The following is a 20,825-nucleotide window of genomic DNA, read 5'->3' as shown; positions in this document are numbered from 1 at the left end:
ATGTGTTGAGGACCCTCCAACAGCGGGAAACACCTTTTCTCATTTCTCCAGAGCCAACACAACCACTTACAGATCCACACACACACACACACACACACATTGATCTGTGACGGTGGTGACGCAGGACACTGGGTTCTGTGCTTGGGAAGGACCTGCTGCATTCAGCTGTTCAGAGATGCACTTTTACAGAGCTTCTTTGGCTTGAGCACCATCTGTGTGTGAGTGGCAGGAAAGCTGTGCGCCTACTCCACGCTCGCTCCTGGAAACCCAGCCAGATGCAGCCTGAGCCTGAGCACACACGCACACGGGCAAGCTGTGCCAGGGATCAGCTGCGAGACCACCTCTACAGGGAGGCAGGAACCGGCCACACTACTCCTTAGCGCACACATTGCACGGCTCTCTCAAAAATAACAAGTTGCTGGAAGGAAAAGGAGGCTGCAGAGGACTCGGTAACCTGCTACAGGTGACAAACTTCGGGCAGCTGGGGGAGGCGAGAGGAGACCCTGGAATGGTGCAATTTGGGAGTAAAAAAAGGATTTTCTCTCGCCTTGTAAACCTCGGGATCCAGAGAGAGGTGAGTAGATTTATTTCTGTATATAAGGCACATTGAGAGACCAGTAACCCTTTATAACCATGCTTGCATCTCACACCATTCCCCTTCTCAAACATCTCGGTGGTCACTCCCCGGCTAGTAATCGCACTTACTCACCCGCCCAGCGCTGCAAAAAGATCCTCAATCCACCTGCAACCCCTCTCACCGTCTCTCTGTATGCCTTCCGAGTCAACGCTAGATTGTCAGCTCCCTGGCTCAGAAAATTGTCAGCGCCCTGGCTCAGAGATTGCCGTTCTCTACCTTCACCTTGATACCTGATGCATATTAAATGCTATCCCTGCATATTACAATCCCTGTGTGCCTATACTGTACACAGCAATATATATAGCAAATATTACTGTACGCTCATTTGCATGTCTAATATATATATATATATTTTGCATTTCTGGCTATTTGCCGTCGCTATTCATTGAATTCTGTTTGACCGTTTTAAAGTAAATAGGAACTTTTGCTAATCTTATCAGTGACTTTAGTGTGAAGGAGCCCTGTGCGGTTTTGCTTTCCATGCAAAGCGCCGGGATTATTATATTAGAACGACTCACTGGCAGATCTTAAACACGGGGGGGGGGGGGAGAGGGTGAGAAAGAGAGAGAAAGTGGGAGAGAGAGAGAGGGAGAGAAGTAGAGAGAGGGGGAGAGAGGTGAAGAGAGAGGTAGAGAGAGAGGGTGAGAGGGGGGGAGTGAGAGAGGGGCAGAGGGAGAGAGAGGGAGGGGGGAGAGAGAGGAAGAAAGAGGGAGAGAGGGAGGGAGCGAGCGACGCTTTCAGCCGCAGGCGGGCGATGTTTCATGGGTCTGCACAATATGCCTGAGCAAAACGGAGCAATATGTCAGCCTGCTAAATTATTCCCCGGGGAAACGGTTCTGGAGAAAGGATGGGGGGGAGAGAAAGGATGGGTGAGGAGTGGGGGAGAGAAGGATGGGGGGGAGAGAAAGGATAGGGGGGGGAGTGGGGGAGAGAAGGATGGGGGGGGGAGAGAAAGGATGGGGGAGAGTGGGGGAGAGAAGGATGGGGGGGGGAGAGAAAGGATGGGGGGGGAGTGGGGGAGAGAAGGATGGGGGGGAGAGAAAGGATGGGGGGGAGTGGGGGAGAGAAAGGATGGGGGGGGAGAGAAAGGATCGGGGGGAGAGAAAGGATGGGGGGGAGTGGGGGAGAGAAGGATGGGGGGGAGAGAAAGGATGGGGGGGAGTGGGGGAGAGAAGGATGGGGGGGAGAGAAAGGGTGGGGGGGGGGAGTGGGGGAGAGAAGGATGGGGGGGGAGAGAAAAGAATGGGGGGGGAGTGGGGGAGAGAAGGATGGGGGGGAGAGAAAGGATGGGGGGGGAGAAAGGATGGGGGGGGAGTGGGGGAGAGAAAGATGGGGGGAGAGAAAGGATGGGGGGGGGAGTGGGGGAGAGAAGGATGGGGGGGAGAGAAAGGATGGGGGAGAGAAGGATGGGGGAGGAGAGAAAGGATGGGGGGGGAGTGGGGGAGAGAAGGATGGGGGGGAGAGAAAGGATGGGGGGGAGTGGGGGAGAGAAGGATGGGGGGGAGAGAAAGTGCAGCGGAGGCAGAAAACAATTTTTACTTTAAATTGTTCGCACGTTAACCCCTGCAGTGCCGGGGAGGCAGCTGGAAGTGGCTACAGCACCAGCTTGTGTGCAGCCGGTAACTCAATGTAACACCTGCGTGCAAGTTGGCGCTGCCTCTTCTCAATCCGGGTAACCCCCCCCGCCCCCCCAAAAAAAACAGCGGCTTAAAGAAAGTAGTGGCCCCCGTGGCTGGGGGATTTAGGAAATATTCGTAGAAAGGGCAGAAAACAAAAAACATTATTCTTTACAATGAGGAATGAAGCTTGGAAATGGGGAGACTGGTGGGGAGGGGGCAGGGGGGGGAATGGTGGGGAGGGGGCAGGTGGGGAGGGGGAGGGGGGGAATGGTGGGGAGGGGGCGAAGGGGGAGAATTGCGGGACTTGGGGTTGATAAAATAAAAATAGTGGTACGCTCTCAAACCTTCCGCATGGTTATCAATTACTTTCTGTGATAATTAACCTTTTGCTGCAAGTGGCATTTGCTCTTTCGGCAAATTGAAGTACTGGGCAGCAACGAAAATAATCCGGTGTCTAAGGCAGGGGCGGCCAACCCCAGTCCTCAAGGGCCACTAACAGGTCAGGTTTTCAGGATAGTCCAGCTTCAGCACAGGTGGCTCAATCAGCCCCGGCTTCAGCACAGGTGACGTCGACTGATTGAGCCACCTGTGCTGAAGCAGGGATATCCTAAAAACCTGACCTGTTGGTGGCCCTTGAGGACGGGAATTGGCCTCCCCCCCTGCTCGGAGGCATTTACGGTCAGGTGAAACGTGGCGACAGGCGAAGAATTTCAAACCGCTGCAGCTGCCGGCGCAGCCCCTTGCACCGCACGCTGGGGACGGCAGCAATGCATCGCCAGCTGCATCAACAGCACAGGTGCTTATTAACCAGTTCGGTGCCGGGCAACCCCGGAGACACGCTGCACTGCAATTATCCCGTCACTCCGATGTCAGAAGCAAACAAAAGAGAGCCAATTATCCCACCCCCGTCCTGTCCGATGAGCCGGAAAACGCAGGGGTCAGTCCTGTTGATACGGCCACCGGGGCGGATAGCAGTCAAAATGTGACACCCCCTCCCAAATGCTATTTAACTCATGTGACGCCAGAAGGGGCCACGCTGTGAAGAGGTTAAACTGCATTGTTTGTTAGTTAAAGGAAACCCACCCCCCGGGCCTTATTATATAGTTGCAGAGGCGGCTGAGACGGCTGTTTGTGGAATATAGAATAAGTCCCTAAATGGGAACAAGCTGCACCACAGAAGGGTGCAGAGTATCTTGTCCAGACGCTGCCAGCTGCCCACATCTTTATATCGCCAGTGGATTTTTGAGGGGGTGCGAGGAGCGCGTCAAAACGTTTCCCGTTAGCAAGTAATAACCATGAAAATCGATAAAGAAAAAACACGCAGGCAATAACAGATTGCTGCGTCACTGGCAGAGGTCTCCCAACGCTTCAGCAAGCGGGGTTTGGCCGTTGGATGGGTACAAAATCATTTGGAACATGCTTTTCTTGGCATTAATGCTGGGAACTAAGACACTTCTCCTATTTGTGCCAGGATTTAACAGCAAGCGATAAGAGGGATGGTTATATGGGGTTATATGAGTTATAGGGAGCAGTTTAAATGGGGTAATAGGAGGTGTTATAGGGAGAGGTTATATGGGGCTATAGGAGTTATAGGGAGCGGTTATATGGGGTAATAGGATGAGCTATAGGGAGTGGTGTAAATGGGGTAATAGGAGGAGTTATAGGGAGGGCTTATAGGAGGAATTATATGGGATTATAGGAGGAACTCTTTTTTCATTGAAAAAAAAAATTCCAGCATTACATTTCATAGAACAATTTACAAACAGAAACTGCACATTATGTACGAATTTACACTATATACATATTAGCTCAGCATTTGTTCCAACCGTTCTCCTCTCAACAGCAACTTCACATATACATTTTTAATTGAAACTAAATAAGAGCCCTAATTGCCAGATTAATTTATAAACAAACATTTTTAGTCACACAAAAAAAAACGATATTACTTCTTTTTCTTTTTCCCCGCATTATCCCCCAATGACCCAAACCTCTTAATGGTCACCAAAGGTGGGATCATGTCCGAGTCTGTCACTATGGAAACGTCCATATTATGCTCCTCTTCGGATAAGGAAAGCTCCTCTACTTCATCAGGGTCTTCCACTCTTGAACCCCAGTCCCTCCTAAGAGCATAAAAACGATTCTTTACAGGCACCTCAGGACTTTACCAGCAGGACCTGAAGGATTTAAAGGAGTCCCTCCAAGTGTTTTTACCGTGCCCTTCTTCCTTTTTTTTGCCTGTACCCAATTCTGCGCTCTGTGTTTTTCTTTATTTTAATTTTTTTCCCACTTGGATTACCATCATAGTAGGGTCATCTATTTCCGCAGATTGTTTCCCTGCTGGAAGTAAATTTGAGGAGGTTCCCTCTAAGGGGTCTTCTGACATTCCCTGGGCCATGTTTACACTATCTATAATTGTTTCTTCTGTACGTGGATCCGGGCAAACTCCATCCACAGGCGTATCAAGACAAGCTCTGAACCCAGGAGAATCAGGACAAACGCCATCCCTAGGCGGAACCGGACATATTCTGTCTGCATCTTTCAGGGCTCGGTAATAAAGTGCTTCATTGTCTTCAAAGCCCACTTCCTGCTCCCATACTTTTGAAATATTATGCCATCGTTTTGAAATATTATGCCATGCTTATGCGCAATTCATATAGGAATGTCCAAATTTATTGCATAAATTACATTTAATCTTTGTACAATTTGCCCTCTCGTGGCCAAGGACTGGCATAAGTTGCATTTTAGAACATCACAAGAATTGCTTAAGTGTCTGGCTGAAATACATCTATGGCACAAGGTTGGCTGACCATAGTAAAAACAATTTCCTTTTTCTCTTCCAATGAAGAAAAAGTTGGGCAGATGTTTTGTAACATTGCCATGTCGCCAAAATCTGACTTGCACTTTCCAGCCACCTATCCATATGTCCTCTTTATCCATGATTCTTGTAGGTGGAGCCAATACTTCACATTGTCTGCCAAGCCATATCAGAATATCTGATATTGGAACTGACTCGTGTCTGAAGAGAATTGTTACAGACTTTTTTATTTATTTCTGGTTTAGACTCAGGAATAGCTACAAAAGACTTCCATAATTCAGTGTTTTTAATACTCTCATATCTTGTCCAGAAATAGTCCAAAGCTTGAGGTCTCTTTAACCTGACATCATACTCACAAGGGCCTGGAATATGAATAAGTGCATAAAGTTCATCTGCTCTGAAGCCCAAGGATTCTTTTAATAGATGTCTTCCAATAAAAATCCTGTCAGGGTTTATCTCCTCTCTGCCTTTATACCTCAACCTTACCACATTTCTCCTTTTCAAAGGTTGTGCATTTCTGGCCACAGCACTCACAAAGGACCTCCCACTCCAGGCTGAAAGAGGTGCTGTATGAACTGGGGTTACTTTAATACCATTACTTTACCCCATCTTCTGATTGGGCCACTCTATTATAAGGAACTATCTGCATAGGAGCAGCAATTTCATTCTCTACAACCTTCATTTAACTCCCAGGCACTACAGAGTTAATGCTGTCTCCATTGCTGCTAATTACCACCTGCTGTTCTCCATCTCAGAGTTCTGAATCACAGGACCTACTAATAAGCAGGGGGTGGTTCTGTAAGTCCAGGTGAGCATGGGTTCTCTGGCTCACTACTCATGGGTACAAACTCCCTTTCCACCTGATGTCCTCCCAGAGTTTCTAGGTTCGTACTTTGCTGCTCTCCAGAGTTCTTTGAAATCTCTGTAACTTCTCCCAGGGTGGGAGTCTGAGATAACCCAACTTCACAGGTGTCTGTTACTTCCGTTGCATGTAATGGGCTTTCTACCAGATCTTCCGCTGCTTCTGCTATTCTCTGGAATAGATCCTTGCTCACAGCCTGATACACCGTGATGTGAGTCCCCTTCCCGGAAGTCTTGGTACCCTATTTCAGGGCTGTTACCTTCTCCTGTAGAAACTTTTTGCCGCCGGTCCTTTGCTTTCCTTTCTTTAGCAGTTTTACCCTTTGGGGTTTTTCTTGGCAGGTGATTGATTTAAACTGTCAGGATCTGAGTCAGAGTTTTCCTGGGATAAGTTCTCTGTTTCAGTCTCTGTTTTATCTTTAGGCTTCACAGACTGGTTCTGAGATCTAGTTTCTCTCCCATTTCTTTTAGGCGTCTCCAAACTTATGTTATCTTGAGAACTTTTAATGTGACTCTTACTGGGGTTCTGGCTTCTTGTTCCAAAACATGAATCGGCGCCTCGCCCTGCTCCCTGCTCAGCACTGGGGGTTAGCATATCAATTGTTTTCAAGAGGGAACGTTTCTGTTTGACAGGATCCAATGCTATTTTAGAAAACTCACCAAATGTATCGCGCAGACGGTTTCTTTCCTTCTTGCGCACGCTTTCCTTAGAACCACGACATTTAATGTTTTCTTACTCCAACTCTGCTTTCTTACTGTTAGGCTGCGGTCCCACTAACTACTACAGCGCACCGAGGCGTGCGCTGTGCGATCAAGCCCCGCCCCCCCAGTACCTCCGGTCCCAGTTCCTACCTTGTCGCGCACCTTTCCCCAGCGGTGCGCGACAGGTTTTCAGGCAGGCAGGGGAATTTTAGTTCAGTGTTTGCGACGGAGGCGTGGCCACGCCCCCGCCGGCGGTTCAGCCAATGAGGGTGAACCAGCCGCGGGACGTCATGGCCACTCCCCCGCAAACACACAGCCACGCCCCATCCTGTCGCAAACCTTCCCTCAGACCGCCGATCGCGGTGTAGCGCTGTGCACGCGCTGCCCCCGCCCCCCCCCGCCAGGCGCGTGTGCCACAGTGAAGACTGGGGACTCAGCCTTACATCTGCAATACAGCTCGGTTCTCTTCTTCCTTAAGCAGATTCTGTTCTGATCTTTCCTTTTTCTCCAAACTCTCCTGTAACTTGCAATCAGGCTCCCCAAGGCCTACACCCCCGCTGCAGCCTGCGGCCTCTCCTATTTCCATCTCCACCACACAGCCGCCAACCCCTGGGACTAAGTCTGCCCTTATAGTGCCAGTGACGGAGGCAGCGACTTCGCAACAAAACACATTGACACTTGGTCGCGATCGCTGGAAGTCATCTCTATTTGATTTTTCCAGCAACCGTAGCCTGACGTTGCCGTAGCCGGCACTATAAGCGTAGCCTAAGGCCATCATTGCTCCCCTGCAGCCCATCCTGGAGGAATTATAGGGAGAGGTTATATGGGGTAATGGAGGAGTTATAGGGGGCGGTTATATGGGGGAATAGGAGGAGTTAAAAGGAGTAGTTACATGGGGTAATGGAGGAGTTATAGGGGGCAGTTATATGGGGTAATAGGATGAAATATAGAGAGCGGATTACATGGGGTAATAGAAGGAGTTATAGGGAGAGGTTATATGGGTAATAGGACGAGTTATAGGGAGCGGTTATATGGGGTAATAGGAGAAGTTATATGGAGTTATAGGAGGAGTTATAGGGAGTGGTTATATGGGGCAATAGGAGGAGTTGGGGAGGAATTACAGTATATGTGGTTTGGAAAACTGTAGCTATGAATCGGAAGACCGAAATTGTAGTTTAGGGGTTAAAGACGGCAGAGTGTAGCATTGTAGTTTAGGAGTTAAAGACGGCAGAGTGTAGCATTGTAGTTTAATAGTTAAAGACGGCAGAGTGTAGCATTGTAGTTTAGGAGTTAAAGACGGCAGAGTGTAGCATTGTAGTTTAAGAGTTAAAGACGGCAGAGTGTAGCATTGTAGTTTAGGAGTTAAAGACGGCAGAGTGTAGCATTGTAGTTTAAGAGTTAAAGACGGCAGAGTGTAGCATTGTAGTTTAAGAGTTAAAGACGGCAGAGTGTAGCATTGTAGTTTAAGAGTTAAAGACGGCAGAGTGTAGCATTGTAGTTTAGGAGTTAAAGACGGCAGAGTGTAGCATTGTAGTTTAATAGTTAAAGACGGCAGAGTGTAGCATTGTAGTTTAGGAGTTAAAGACGGCAGAGTGTAGCATTGTAGTTTAGGGGTTAAAGACGGCAGAGTGTAGCATTGTAGTTTAGGAGTTAAAGACGGCAGAGTGTAGCATTGTAGTTTAGGAGTTAAAGACGGCAGAGTGTAGCATTGTAGTTTAGGGGTTAAAGACGGCAGAGTGTAGCATTGTAGTTTAGGGGTTAAAGACGGCAGAGTGTAGCATTGTAGTTTAGGAGTTAAAGACGGCAGAGTGTAGCATTGTAGTTTAGGAGTTAAAGACGGCAGAGTGTAGCATTGTAGTTTAGGAGTTAAAGACGGCAGAGTGTAGCATTGTAGTTTAAGAGTTAAAGACGGCAGAGTGTAGCATTGTAGTTTAAGAGTTAAAGACGGCAGAGTGTAGCATTGTAGTTTAAGAGTTAAAGACGGCAGAGTGTAGCATTGTAGTTTAGGAGTTAAAGACGGCAGAGTGTAGCATTGTAGTTTAGGGGTTAAAGACGGCAGAGTGTAGCATTGTAGTTTAGGGGTTAAAGACGGCAGAGTGTAGCATTGTAGTTTAAGAGTTAAAGACGGCAGAGTGTAGCATTGTAGTTTAGGGGTTAAAGACGGCAGAGTGTAGCATTGTAGTTTAGGAGTTAAAGACGGCAGAGTGTAGCATTGTAGTTTAATAGTTAAAGACGGCAGAGTGTAGCATTGTAGTTTAGGAGTTAAAGACGGCAGAGTGTAGCATTGTAGTTTAGGAGTTAAAGACGGCAGAGTGTAGCATTGTAGTTTAGGAGTTAAAGACGGCAGAGTGTAGCATTGTAGTTTAGGAGTTAAAGACGGCAGAGTGTAGCATTGTAGTTTAGGAGTTAAAGACGGCAGAGTGTAGCATTGTAGTTTAGGAGTTAAAGACGGCAGAGTGTAGCATTGTAGTTTAATAGTTAAAGACGGCAGAGTGTAGCATTGTAGTTTAGGAGTTAAAGACGGCAGAGTGTAGCATTGTAGTTTAAGAGTTAAAGACGGCAGAGTGTAGCATTGTAGTTTAGGAGTTAAAGACGGCAGAGTGTAGCATTGTAGTTTAGGAGTTAAAGACGGCAGAGTGTAGCATTGTAGTTTAAGAGTTAAAGACGGCAGAGTGTAGCATTGTAGTTTAGGAGTTAAAGACGGCAGAGTGTAGCATTGTAGTTTAATAGTTAAAGACGGCAGAGTGTAGCATTGTAGTTTAATAGTTAAAGACTGCAGAGTGTAGCATTGTAGTTTAGGAGTTAAAGACGGCAGAGTGTAGCATTGTAATTTAAGAGTTAAAGACGGAAGAGTGTAGCATTGTAGTTTAGGGGTTAAAGACGGCAGAGTGTAGCATTGTAGTTTAGGAGTTAAAGACGGCAGAGTGTAGCATTGTAGTTTAGGGGTTAAAGACGGCAGAGTGTAGCATTGTAGTTTAGGGGTTAAAGACGGCAGAGTGTAGCATTGTAGTTTAAGAGTTAAAGACGGCAGAGTGTAGCATTGTAGTTTAGGGGTTAAAGACGGCAGAGTGTAGCATTGTAGTTTAGGAGTTAAAGACGGCAGAGTGTAGCATTGTAGTTTAGGGGTTAAAGACGGCAGAGTGTAGCATTGTAGTTTAGGAGTTAAAGACGGCAGAGTGTAGCATTGTAGTTTAAGAGTTAAAGACGGCAGAGTGTAGCATTGTAGTTTAGGAGTTAAAGACGGCAGAGTGTAGCATTGTAGTTTAGGGGTTAAAGACGGCAGAGTGTAGCATTGTAGTTTAGGGGTTAAAGACGGCAGAGTGTAGCATTGTAGTTTAAGAGTTAAAGACGGCAGAGTGTAGCATTGTAGTTTAGGAGTTAAAGACGGCAGAGTGTAGCATTGTAGTTTAGGGGTTAAAGACGGCAGAGTGTAGCATTGTAGTTTAGGGGTTAAAGACGGCAGAGTGTAGCATTGTAGTTTAGGAGTTAAAGACGGCAGAGTGTAGCATTGTAGTTTAAGAGTTAAAGACGGCAGAGTGTAGCATTGTAGTTTAGGAGTTAAAGACTGCAGAGTGTAGCATTGTAGTTTAGGGGTTAAAGACGGCAGAGTGTAGCATTGTAGTTTAGGAGTTAAAGACGGCAGAGTGTAGCATTGTAGTTTAGGAGTTAAAGACGGCAGAGTGTAGCATTGTAGTTTAGGGGTTAAAGACGGCAGAGTGTAGCATTGTAGTTTAGGAGTTAAAGACGGCAGAGTGTAGCATTGTAGTTTAGGAGTTAAAGACGGCAGAGTGTAGCATTGTAGTTTAGGAGTTAAAGACGGCAGAGTGTAGCATTGTAGTTTAAGAGTTAAAGACGGCAGAGTGTAGCATTGTAGTTTAGGAGTTAAAGACGGCAGAGTGTAGCATTGTAGTTTAGGAGTTAAAGACGGCAGAGTGTAGCATTGTAGTTTAGGGGTTAAAGACGGCAGAGTGTAGCATTGTAGTTTAGGAGTTAAAGACGGCAGAGTGTAGCATTGTAGTTTAGGGGTTAAAGACGGCAGCGTGTAGCATTGTAGTTTAGGGGTTAAAGACGGCAGAGTGTAGCATTGTAGTTTAGGAGTTAAAGACGGCAGAGTGTAGCATTGTAGTTTAGGAGTTAAAGACGGCAGAGTGTAGCATTGTAGTTTAGGGGTTAAAGACGGCAGAGTGTAGCATTGTAGTTTAGGAGTTAAAGACGGCAGAGTGTAGCATTGTAGTTTAATAGTTAAAGACGGCAGAGTGTAGCATTGTAGTTTAGGGGTTAAAGACGGCAGAGTGTAGCATTGTAGTTTAGGAGTTAAAGACGGCAGAGTGTAGCATTGTAGTTTAGGGGTTAAAGACGGCAGAGTGTAGCATTGTAGTTTAAGAGTTAAAGACGGCAGAGTGTAGCATTGTAGTTTAGGGGTTAAAGACGGCAGAGTGTAGCATTGTAGTTTAGGCGTTAAAGACGGCAGAGTGTAGCATTGTAGTTTAATAGTTAAAGACGGCAGAGTGTAGCATTGTAGTTTAAGAGTTAAAGACGGCAGAGTGTAGCATTGTAGTTTAAGAGTTAAAGACGGCAGAGTGTAGCATTGTAGTTTAATAGTTAAAGACGGCAGAGTGTAGCATTGTAGTTTAAGAGTTAAAGACGGCAGAGTGTAGCATTGTAGTTTAGGAGTTAAAGACGGCAGAGTGTAGCATTGTAGTTTAGGAGTTAAAGACGGCAGAGTGTAGCATTGTAGTTTAATAGTTAAAGACGGCAGAGTGTAGCATTGTAGTTTAAGAGTTAAAGACGGCAGAGTGTAGCATTGTAGTTTAGGAGTTAAAGACGGCAGAGTGTAGCATTGTAGTTTAAGAGTTAAAGACGGCAGAGTGTAGCATTGTAGTTTAGGAGTTAAAGACGGCAGAGTGTAGCATTGTAGTTTAGGAGTTAAAGACGGCAGAGTGTAGCATTGTAGTTTAGGAGTTAAAGACGGCAGAGTGTAGCATTGTAGTTTAGGAGTTAAAGACGGCAGAGTGTAGCATTGTAGTTTAAGAGTTAAAGACGGCAGAGTGTAGCATTGTAGTTTAGGAGTTAAAGACGGCAGAGTGTAGCATTGTAGTTTAATAGTTAAAGACGGCAGAGTGTAGCATTGTAGTTTAGGAGTTAAAGACGGCAGAGTGTAGCATTGTAGTTTAAGAGTTAAAGACGGCAGAGTGTAGCATTGTAGTTTAAGAGTTAAAGACGGCAGAGTGTAGCATTGTAGTTTAGGAGTTAAAGACGGCAGAGTGTAGCATTGTAGTTTAATAGTTAAAGACGGCAGAGTGTAGCATTGTAGTTTAGGAGTTAAAGACGGCAGAGTGTAGCATTGTAGTTTAGGAGTTAAAGACGGCAGAGTGTAGCATTGTAGTTTAGGAGTTAAAGACGGCAGAGTGTAGCATTGTAGTTTAAGAGTTAAAGACGGAAGAGTGTAGCATTGTAGTTTAGGGGTTAAAGACGGCAGAGTGTAGCATTGTAGTTTAGGAGTTAAAGACGGCAGAGTGTAGCATTGTAGTTTAAGAGTTAAAGACGGAAGAGTGTAGCATTGTAGTTTAGGAGTTAAAGACGGCAGAGTGTAGCATTGTAGTTTAGGAGTTAAAGACGGAAGAGTGTAGCATTGTAGTTTAAGAGTTAAAGACGGAAGAGTGTAGCATTGTAGTTTAAGAGTTAAAGACGGCAGAGTGTAGCATTGTAGTTTAGGGGTTAAAGACGGCAGAGTGTAGCATTGTAGTTTAGGAGTTAAAGACGGCAGAGTGTAGCATTGTAGTTTAGGGGTTAAAGACGGCAGAGTGTAGCATTGTAGTTTAGGAGTTAAAGACGGCAGAGTGTAGCATTGTAGTTTAGGGGTTAAAGACGGCAGAGTGTAGCATTGTAGTTTAGGAGTTAAAGACGGCAGAGTGTAGCATTGTAGTTTAGGAGTTAAAGACTGCAGAGTGTAGCATTGTAGTTTAGGGGTTAAAGACGGCAGAGTGTAGCATTGTAGTTTAGGAGTTAAAGACGGCAGAGTGTAGCATTGTAGTTTAGGAGTTAAAGACTGCAGAGTGTAGCATTGTAGTTTAGGGGTTAAAGACGGCAGAGTGTAGCATTGTAGTTTAGGAGTTAAAGACGGCAGAGTGTAGCATTGTAGTTTAGGAGTTAAAGACGGCAGAGTGTAGCATTGTAGTTTAAGAGTTAAAGACGGCAGAGTGTAGCATTGTAGTTTAGGGGTTAAAGACGGCAGAGTGTAGCATTGTAGTTTAGGAGTTAAAGACGGCAGAGTGTAGCATTGTAGTTTAGGAGTTAAAGACGGCAGAGTGTAGCATTGTAGTTTAGGAGTTAAAGACGGCAGAGTGTAGCATTGTAGTTTAGGAGTTAAAGACGGCAGAGTGTAGCATTGTAGTTTAAGAGTTAAAGACGGCAGAGTGTAGCATTGTAGTTTAGGGGTTAAAGACGGCAGAGTGTAGCATTGTAGTTTAGGAGTTAAAGACGGCAGAGTGTAGCATTGTAGTTTAGGAGTTAAAGACGGCAGAGTGTAGCATTGTAGTTTAGGAGTTAAAGACGGCAGAGTGTAGCATTGTAGTTTAGGAGTTAAAGACGGCAGAGTGTAGCATTGTAGTTTAGGAGTTAAAGACGGCAGAGTGTAGCATTGTAGTTTAGGAGTTAAAGACGGCAGAGTGTAGCATTGTAGTTTAAGAGTTAAAGACTGCAGAGTGTAGCATTGTAGTTTAAGAGTTAAAGACGGCAGAGTGTAGCATTGTAGTTTAGGGGTTAAAGACGGCAGAGTGTAGCATTGTAGTTTAAGAGTTAAAGACGGCAGAGTGTAGCATTGTAGTTTAGGGGTTAAAGACGGCAGAGTGTAGCATTGTAGTTTAGGAGTTAAAGACGGCAGAGTGTAGCATTGTAGTTTAGGAGTTAAAGACGGCAGAGTGTAGCATTGTAGTTTAGGGGTTAAAGACGGCAGAGTGTAGCATTGTAGTTTAGGAGTTAAAGACGGCAGAGTGTAGCATTGTAGTTTAGGGGTTAAAGACGGCAGAGTGTAGCATTGTCGTTTAGGAGTTAAAGACGGCAGAGTGTAGCATTGTAGTTTAGGAGTTAAAGACGGCAGAGTGTAGCATTGTAGTTTAGGAGTTAAAGACTGCAGAGTGTAGCATTGTAGTTTAGGAGTTAAAGACTGCAGAGTGTAGCATTGTAGTTTAGGGGTTAAAGACGGCAGAGTGTAGCATTGTAGTTTAGGAGTTAAAGACGGCAGAGTGTAGCATTGTAGTTTAGGAGTTAAAGACGGCAGAGTGTAGCATTGTAGTTTAGGAGTTAAAGACGGCAGAGTGTAGCATTGTAGTTTAGGAGTTAAAGACGGCAGAGTGTAGCATTGTAGTTTAGGGGTTAAAGACGGCAGAGTGTAGCATTGTAGTTTAAGAGTTAAAGACGGCAGAGTGTAGCATTGTAGTTTAGGGGTTAAAGACGGCAGAGTGTAGCATTGTAGTTTAGGAGTTAAAGACGGCAGAGTGTAGCATTGTAGTTTAGGAGTTAAAGACGGCAGAGTGTAGCATTGTAGTTTAGGGGTTAAAGACGGCAGAGTGTAGCATTGTAGTTTAAGAGTTAAAGACGGCAGAGTGTAGCATTGTAGTTTAGGAGTTAAAGACGGCAGAGTGTAGCATTGTAGTTTAGGGGTTAAAGACGGCAGAGTGTAGCATTGTAGTTTAGGGGTTAAAGACGGCAGAGTGTAGCATTGTAGTTTAGGGGTTAAAGACGGCAGAGTGTAGCATTGTAGTTTAGGAGTTAAAGACTGCAGAGTGTAGCATTGTAGCTGTGTAGAGAGTCATTTGGAACAAGTGCATCTTTGCATCAATGTACTGTACCCAAGACCTGCTGTATCATTCTATTTGGCAATGATTTGGGACGTTATATCGAGGAATATAAAGAGTTATAAGGAGAGGCTATATGGGGCAATAGGAGGAGGTCTAGGGAGTGGGTATAAGGGGCAATAGGTGGTGTTATAGGGAGAGGTTATATGGAGTAATAAGAGGAGTTATAGTGAGCGGTTATATAGGGTAATAGGAGTTATAGGGAGTGGGTATATGGGGTAATAAGAGGAATTATAGGGGCGTTTATATGAAGCAACAGGAGGAGGAATTATAGGGAGCGGGTATATGGGCTAATAGAAGTTATAGGGAGCGGTTACAGTATATGGGGTAAGTTATAGGGAGAGGTTATATGGAGTAATAGGAGGAGTTATAGGGGGGTTATAAAGGGTAATGAGGAGTTATAAGAAGGGGTTATATGGATCAATTGAAGGAGTTATAGGGAGGGGTTATATGGAGCAACAGGAGGAGTTACAGGGAGGGGTTAACTGGTTAAACATTTTAAAACAAAAAAAAATAACTTTTGCGCAAAAAAAGGGGGATTATTGATTTAATTTCTATATAGAGACCTCTGCAGTCTCAAAAGCCTAATGCACAACACTACCTGTGTACATATCCAAAGAAGTTCTGGCAAAGCAACAACACAAAACATTTCTCTACACCAAAACCACGAGTGAAAGTGGCCACCCTTCCTAGTGCTATAGACGCTGAAGGACCGAATGGTTTTCCCGTGATACTCTGCATGGCATTAATAGGGGAGGTTTGATCGTTCCCAGACACCTCTACATGGAAAGGAATCTAATGGGAGGGGAGTCACATAGTTACATACCGGAGTAGATGAGGTTGAAAAAAAGACACGTTTATCGGGTTCAACCTATGTTACATTTAGACGGCAGATACTTTATCCTATATTTATATTTACATATTTTAATCCAGAGAAAGGCAAACAAAAAAACCCCAGAGTCATATCATCCAATGTGGAAAAATAAGGGGAAAAATAAATAAATTCCTTCCCGACTCCACATATTGGCAATCAGATTACTCCCTGGATCACCATCCTTCCCATGTATACTTATTTGGTATATCCCTGTATACCTTTCCTTTCTAAAATGATGTCCAACCTTTTTTTTGAACAAATCTATTGTATCTGCCATCACAGTCTCCATGGGTAATGAATTCCACATTGTAACTGCCCTTACTGTAAAGAACCCTTTCCTTTGTTGCTGGTGACATCTCCTTTCCTCCAACCTTAAGGGATGGCCCCGAGTCCTTAGTACTGCCCTTGGGATGAACAGTTCTTTTGAAAGCTCCTTGTATTGTCCCCGAATACATTTGTATATAGTCACTGGAAATGTTATTGCATTGGTCACGGTCTGTAGGTTCCTCCACAGCCAAGAGTTTTGTGAAAACAACTAAACACCTAGTACAGCTGCATTCATTACTCCAAACCTTCAGAAAAATAAGCATGCTGTAATGTACAGCTGTGTTAAGTATGACAGCTCAAGTTCAACAGATACTGCTAGAATGAAAATGCTCGACAGATGATGCCCACGGTCAGACACTCTTAATGCCCCTCTGAAGACCCTGCCCAAAACTACTATGGGAAATAAGACTCTCCAGACTTCTCCAGCTTTAGAGTAGAGCGCTAGAGGTGAGGGCAACACACAATGTGAACATGGCAAACCAAGCATGGGTCGGCGTGGTGGAGCTAGTTTAACCTGTTGCATGTAGTTCTGGCAGTGAAGGGGTTAAGGAAAGGGAGGCTTATAAAGGGCTCAAATGCACTTGGCCAGGAACTGCTGCTTTCATTCGCCAGAGATGATTACAAAAAGGACCTCGACGTGTACAGAGTCACCTCGGAGGAGAGAAGGCAGAGGGGGAGTGATGGTCACATATATAAAAGGGTAAATACAAAGAACCGGCGCCTTGTTTCTATTGGTCTGTGTTAACCATATTTTGCCTAGGCAGCCCCTACTTTAAGTTTAAAGTTTATTATATTAACTTCTGTTACTTATATTGTCACTGTTTTATATCAACAGCATTAGCGCTGATTTCACTGCTCTTTCCTTTTATTTGTTTATATATAAAAGGGTGCAGTATGGAAGTACATTTCAGAGAGAGAGAAGAGCTAGAACAAGAGGTCATTCTCTGAAGCTGGAGGGTGGGAGGCGCAGGGGAAATGTGAGGATGTACTCGGGTGAGGAGGTGGTAGATTTATGGAAAAGCCTGCCAGAGGTAGTAGGGCTAATACAGTAAAGCCGTGTTTCCCAACTCCTGTCCTCCGGGAACCCCAACAGGTCAGGTCTTAAGGATATCCCTGCTCCAGCACAGGTGGCTCAGTCAAAACGACTGAGCCGCTGACTGGGAGGGCCGGTTCTTATCTGCCGTCAATTTCTATGTTTCTGATGCTTTTCTTGCTTTTTTTCTTGTGCCTTCAGATCCCATAAAGCCCAAAAGCTTTAAAAACAAAATCTCCACCAGGAGCACGTTGAGGACTGGCAACCCCTCCCAGGAGCCGACAGCAAGATGGAGCAGGATTACTCAGAGCTGCCAAATGTCACGGAGTGCTGGTTCTCCTCGCTGTTGCAGTTTGACAATTTCTCCACAGAGACACCCACCAATGCGTCCAGTAACGCCACATCTGCCTACTATGACATGACGAGCAACGCCATCCTCACCTTCATTTACTTTGTGGTGTGTGTAGTCGGACTCTGCGGGAATACCCTGGTTATCTACGTCATCCTCCGCTATGCCAAGATGAAGACCATCACCAACATCTACATACTCAACTTGGCCATTGCCGATGAGCTGTTCATGCTCGGCCTGCCCTTTCTGGCCATGCAAGTGGCTTTGGTCCACTGGCCGTTTGGCAAGGTCATCTGCCGCATTATCATGACGGTGGATGGAATCAACCAATTTACCAGCATATTCTGTTTGACTGTCATGAGCATAGATAGGTACCTGGCTGTTGTTCAACCTATCAGGTCTGCCAAATGGAGGAGACCCAGGACGGCCAAAATGGTCAATGTTGCAGTGTGGACCATTTCCCTCTTGGTTATCATGCCCATTATGACTTATGCTGGTGTGCAAAGTCACTATGGAAGAAGCAGCTGCACCATTATCTGGCCTGGAAATTCTGGCGCATGGTACACCGGTTTTATAATCTACGCCTTCATCCTGGGCTTTCTGGTTCCACTAAGCATCATCTGCCTCTGTTATCTCTTCATCATAATCAAAGTAAAATCCTCAGGGATAAGAGTTTGCTCTTCTAAGAGAAAGCGGTCAGAAAAGAAGGTCACCAGAATGGTGTCCATAGTGGTGGCCGTTTTCATCTTCTGCTGGCTCCCCTTCTACATCTTTAATGTCTCCTCTGTATCCCTCTTGATTGTGCCAACCCCCGGGTTGAAAGCCATGTGGGACTTTGTGGTAGTTCTGAGCTACGCCAACAGCTGTGCCAACCCCATCCTGTACGCCTTCCTCTCCGACAACTTCAAGAAGAGCTTTCAGAATGTCTTGTGCCTGTCCAGGGTCAGCGGCATGGATGAAGCAGACCGGAGTGACAGCAAACAAGACAAGTCCAGATTTAACGAAACCACAGAGACTCAGCGAACCCTTCTCAACGGAGACCTTCAGACTAGCATCTGAATACAAAAGATTAGAGACCTCCAGACTATGGTCGGAGTATACCATTTTGGAGACCTCCCGACTTGCATCCTGAGTATAGATTGGAGGCCTCCAGGCTCTGGAAGATTATCTAAACCAACAGCTCATGTTTGGAAGACTGTGGAAGGACCCTTCTGTTGCCCGAATATATTCATGGCTGCCAAGATGCAGGGATCCCAGAGTGAGCTATGGGGGTTCCGCACCAAATTATGACATTATGCTAGTTTCAGTGAATGAGACCCCATTGAAGCATATTGGGTAAATGAAGTTGGGAAAGGGGTAATAATTGATAGACCTGTGTGTTGCAATGTACAGCCATACTGGGAGCGCAATACGCTTGGAAGACCCCAGACCTTTGCCAAGCTTACCATGTTTTTGGAACCCAGACCATCTCCCCTGCCCTTTTACCAACACTAATATCCTGGCACAACGGAGCCGCTTGTCATTGGTTATTAGCTGGGGTATGCGGTCAGGCTGGATTACCATGATGACGGAGTCAGACACTGGCAGAGATTGGAGTAATGCCAGCAGCATTGCCTACTTGGGGACATTCTGATGGTAGGGTGGGGCGACTGAAGCAGCAAACTTCCCCTCTGAAGCCTCCGTTATACTTTATTCCACCAGTTTGCCACAAATTCTTACGGTTCTCTAGTGACTCTTGGTTAAGGACGGATACCAGGCTGTTACTATAAAACACTGTGCAGCACGGTTTAGTCAAAATATCCCTTTACAGCCAATGTGCCATCAGATCTCTTCCTGCAGGTGTCTTACGCAGCAACACGTCTTCGGAAATATAGACCCTTATATAGGTAGTGACGTCAGTCGGTCATCATTCTGGTATACTGGAGAGGTGCCACCAACCATGTCCCTTATAAAACAAGTGGCCACTCATGTGGCACTGCCGGTTTCGCTCTCCTACAGCCATCGCCGCCCTGCTGGCAGCAGAGAGGTTTTAAACACATGAGATATAGTTTTGTTATGATATTAGTTTGAGATTGTACGTGATGATCTGGGGCAGCCACGTCGGGTTCCTGTGTTTTGCCGCGATATTACCCTCCCCGTACCCCTAACAGTTGCTTTGAGTTTTGCCTCGAGCACAATGCTCAGGACAGAATAGTGGATGACAGCAGCCTGGTTATCAGATACACATGTACAGTAGGTTAGATACAGGCAGGAGGCATTTTTAAATGTGAGCACCATGTGTACAGATGGAAGTGATAAAGGCTGCAGTCTTTAGGTTTTAAAGAAGCATTCTGCTGGGGGGGCGGGGGGGGGCTTTAATTTGGGTCACACACAGACTAAATGCTGGGTGCTGAGGCGGGAAAAATAGGGAGGTTCCCAGCACTCAAAAAGGATACAACGAAAATGTAAGCATAGGCCAAATAAAATTTAATATCGTGAAATACATGTGTAGACATATGCACACTGAAATTGGAAAATAGTGAAATGTGTATTATTTACCCCAGCATCCAGTGTGAACAACGTTTGTAGAAAAGTAACTAAAAAGGAATGCAACACGAGGGAAGGGAGGGAAAAGCAGGGGAAAGAGGGGTACAGGGAAATAAGGGGGCAACATTTTTTTTTGGGGGGGGGGTGAGCCCCTTCTTCAGGCTTGTTCCCAGAGACCAGGGGTACTACCCTTAAATCCTGAGATAAAAAAAACCTCCCTGCGAATAGGGAAATGTGTGTGACCCCTGAACGGTATATTCAATACCAGGCAAAATCAACCCAAATCGTCTCTCTAATTATCAACACCTGACACAGGTAGAATACAGCACCTAATGGTCCATAAGCAAAGGTTACCAAAGCCCCACAGCAATGCCAAAAAACCAAGTTCATCTGTCCCAAGCAACAATGCAATGGTAGGGGGAAGCCTGGGCCAAAGTTTTGAAAAAATAATAACATTACGTCTGTCGAAATAATTCTCTCCCTAGTTGGCCTGAAACACGTGTTTTTCTACAGAGTATGATACTTTGCACTGTAAGGGGCCGAAGTTGTCATACCCAGTTTGGCACGGAATGAAATGTGGGGGTGATGGAGGAGTTCCAGTTGTATATATGCCCCCTCAAACCTACCTCCAAATAAATTAGGGAGAGATGCATGTGCTGAAAAAGGAACACACCTGAGGTACCTTGGGAGATATTTGAATATGCTTTGCATATCCATTAGCATGAGTCACACCTCCAAAAATATTTGACGGGGGGTACTGGTGTCAGATCCAACAGGATCAGAACCCACATCCTCTGCTATTCAGGGTAGCAGCTCTAACATTGAACTGAACCTCCTCCTCTCCCCATCCCTTCGATGGGAACAAGGATAAGTACGACTTCCTCAAAACAACATCCCAGGAGAGAGAACAAAATCAAGCAGCAGTCCTTTTCCGAAACAGAGAGCCCCCACGATTCGGAAACGATCAATGGTTTTGGCCGCCAGGCACGAATACGCGCTCAGTGGACACTCAATGATCAAGGAGTCGCGGCGGCTCGCTTCCAGAAAACCGCTACTTCATCAAGAAATGAAGTGGTGGCTTTCTCTCGGTGACCCAAGCGGCCACGGTTGTAGTTTTATAAGACCATAAAGGATTCTGGGGGTTCAGGGGACTCCAGATAAGGACTCCCTGGTGCAAGTAATCTTTTTTTTTTTAAAAACCCTAATAAAAAAAAAGAATGGTCAGA

General features: G+C 45.5%; 2 protein-coding genes across 2 annotated transcripts in view; one reads left to right on the top strand and one right to left on the bottom strand.

The window, feature by feature from the left end:
* The window catches only part of SLC39A11 (solute carrier family 39 member 11), a 258,516-nt gene that overhangs the window by 216,364 nt on the left and 21,327 nt on the right, over positions 1–20,825 (bottom strand). The window lies entirely within an intron of this gene.
* SSTR2 (somatostatin receptor 2) lies at positions 152–19,414 on the top strand. Its single transcript, XM_075580089.1, has 2 exons — positions 152–574; positions 16,926–19,414. The coding sequence occupies exon 2, from the start codon at positions 17,014–17,016 to the stop codon at positions 18,130–18,132; it is 1,119 nt and encodes a 372-aa protein (XP_075436204.1). The 5' UTR covers positions 152–574; positions 16,926–17,013; the 3' UTR covers positions 18,133–19,414.

Source organism: Ascaphus truei, chromosome 22 (assembly GCF_040206685.1).
Source record: "Ascaphus truei isolate aAscTru1 chromosome 22, aAscTru1.hap1, whole genome shotgun sequence".
NCBI lineage: Eukaryota > Metazoa > Chordata > Amphibia > Anura > Ascaphidae > Ascaphus > Ascaphus truei.
This window is presented reverse-complemented; position numbering and strand designations above follow the sequence as displayed.

Bases quoted from the DNA above. Each gene is read 5' to 3' on its own strand.
- SSTR2 (XM_075580089.1), top strand. From the start codon at position 17,014: ATGGAGCAGGATTACTCAGAGCTGCCAAATGTCACGGAGTGCTGGTTC.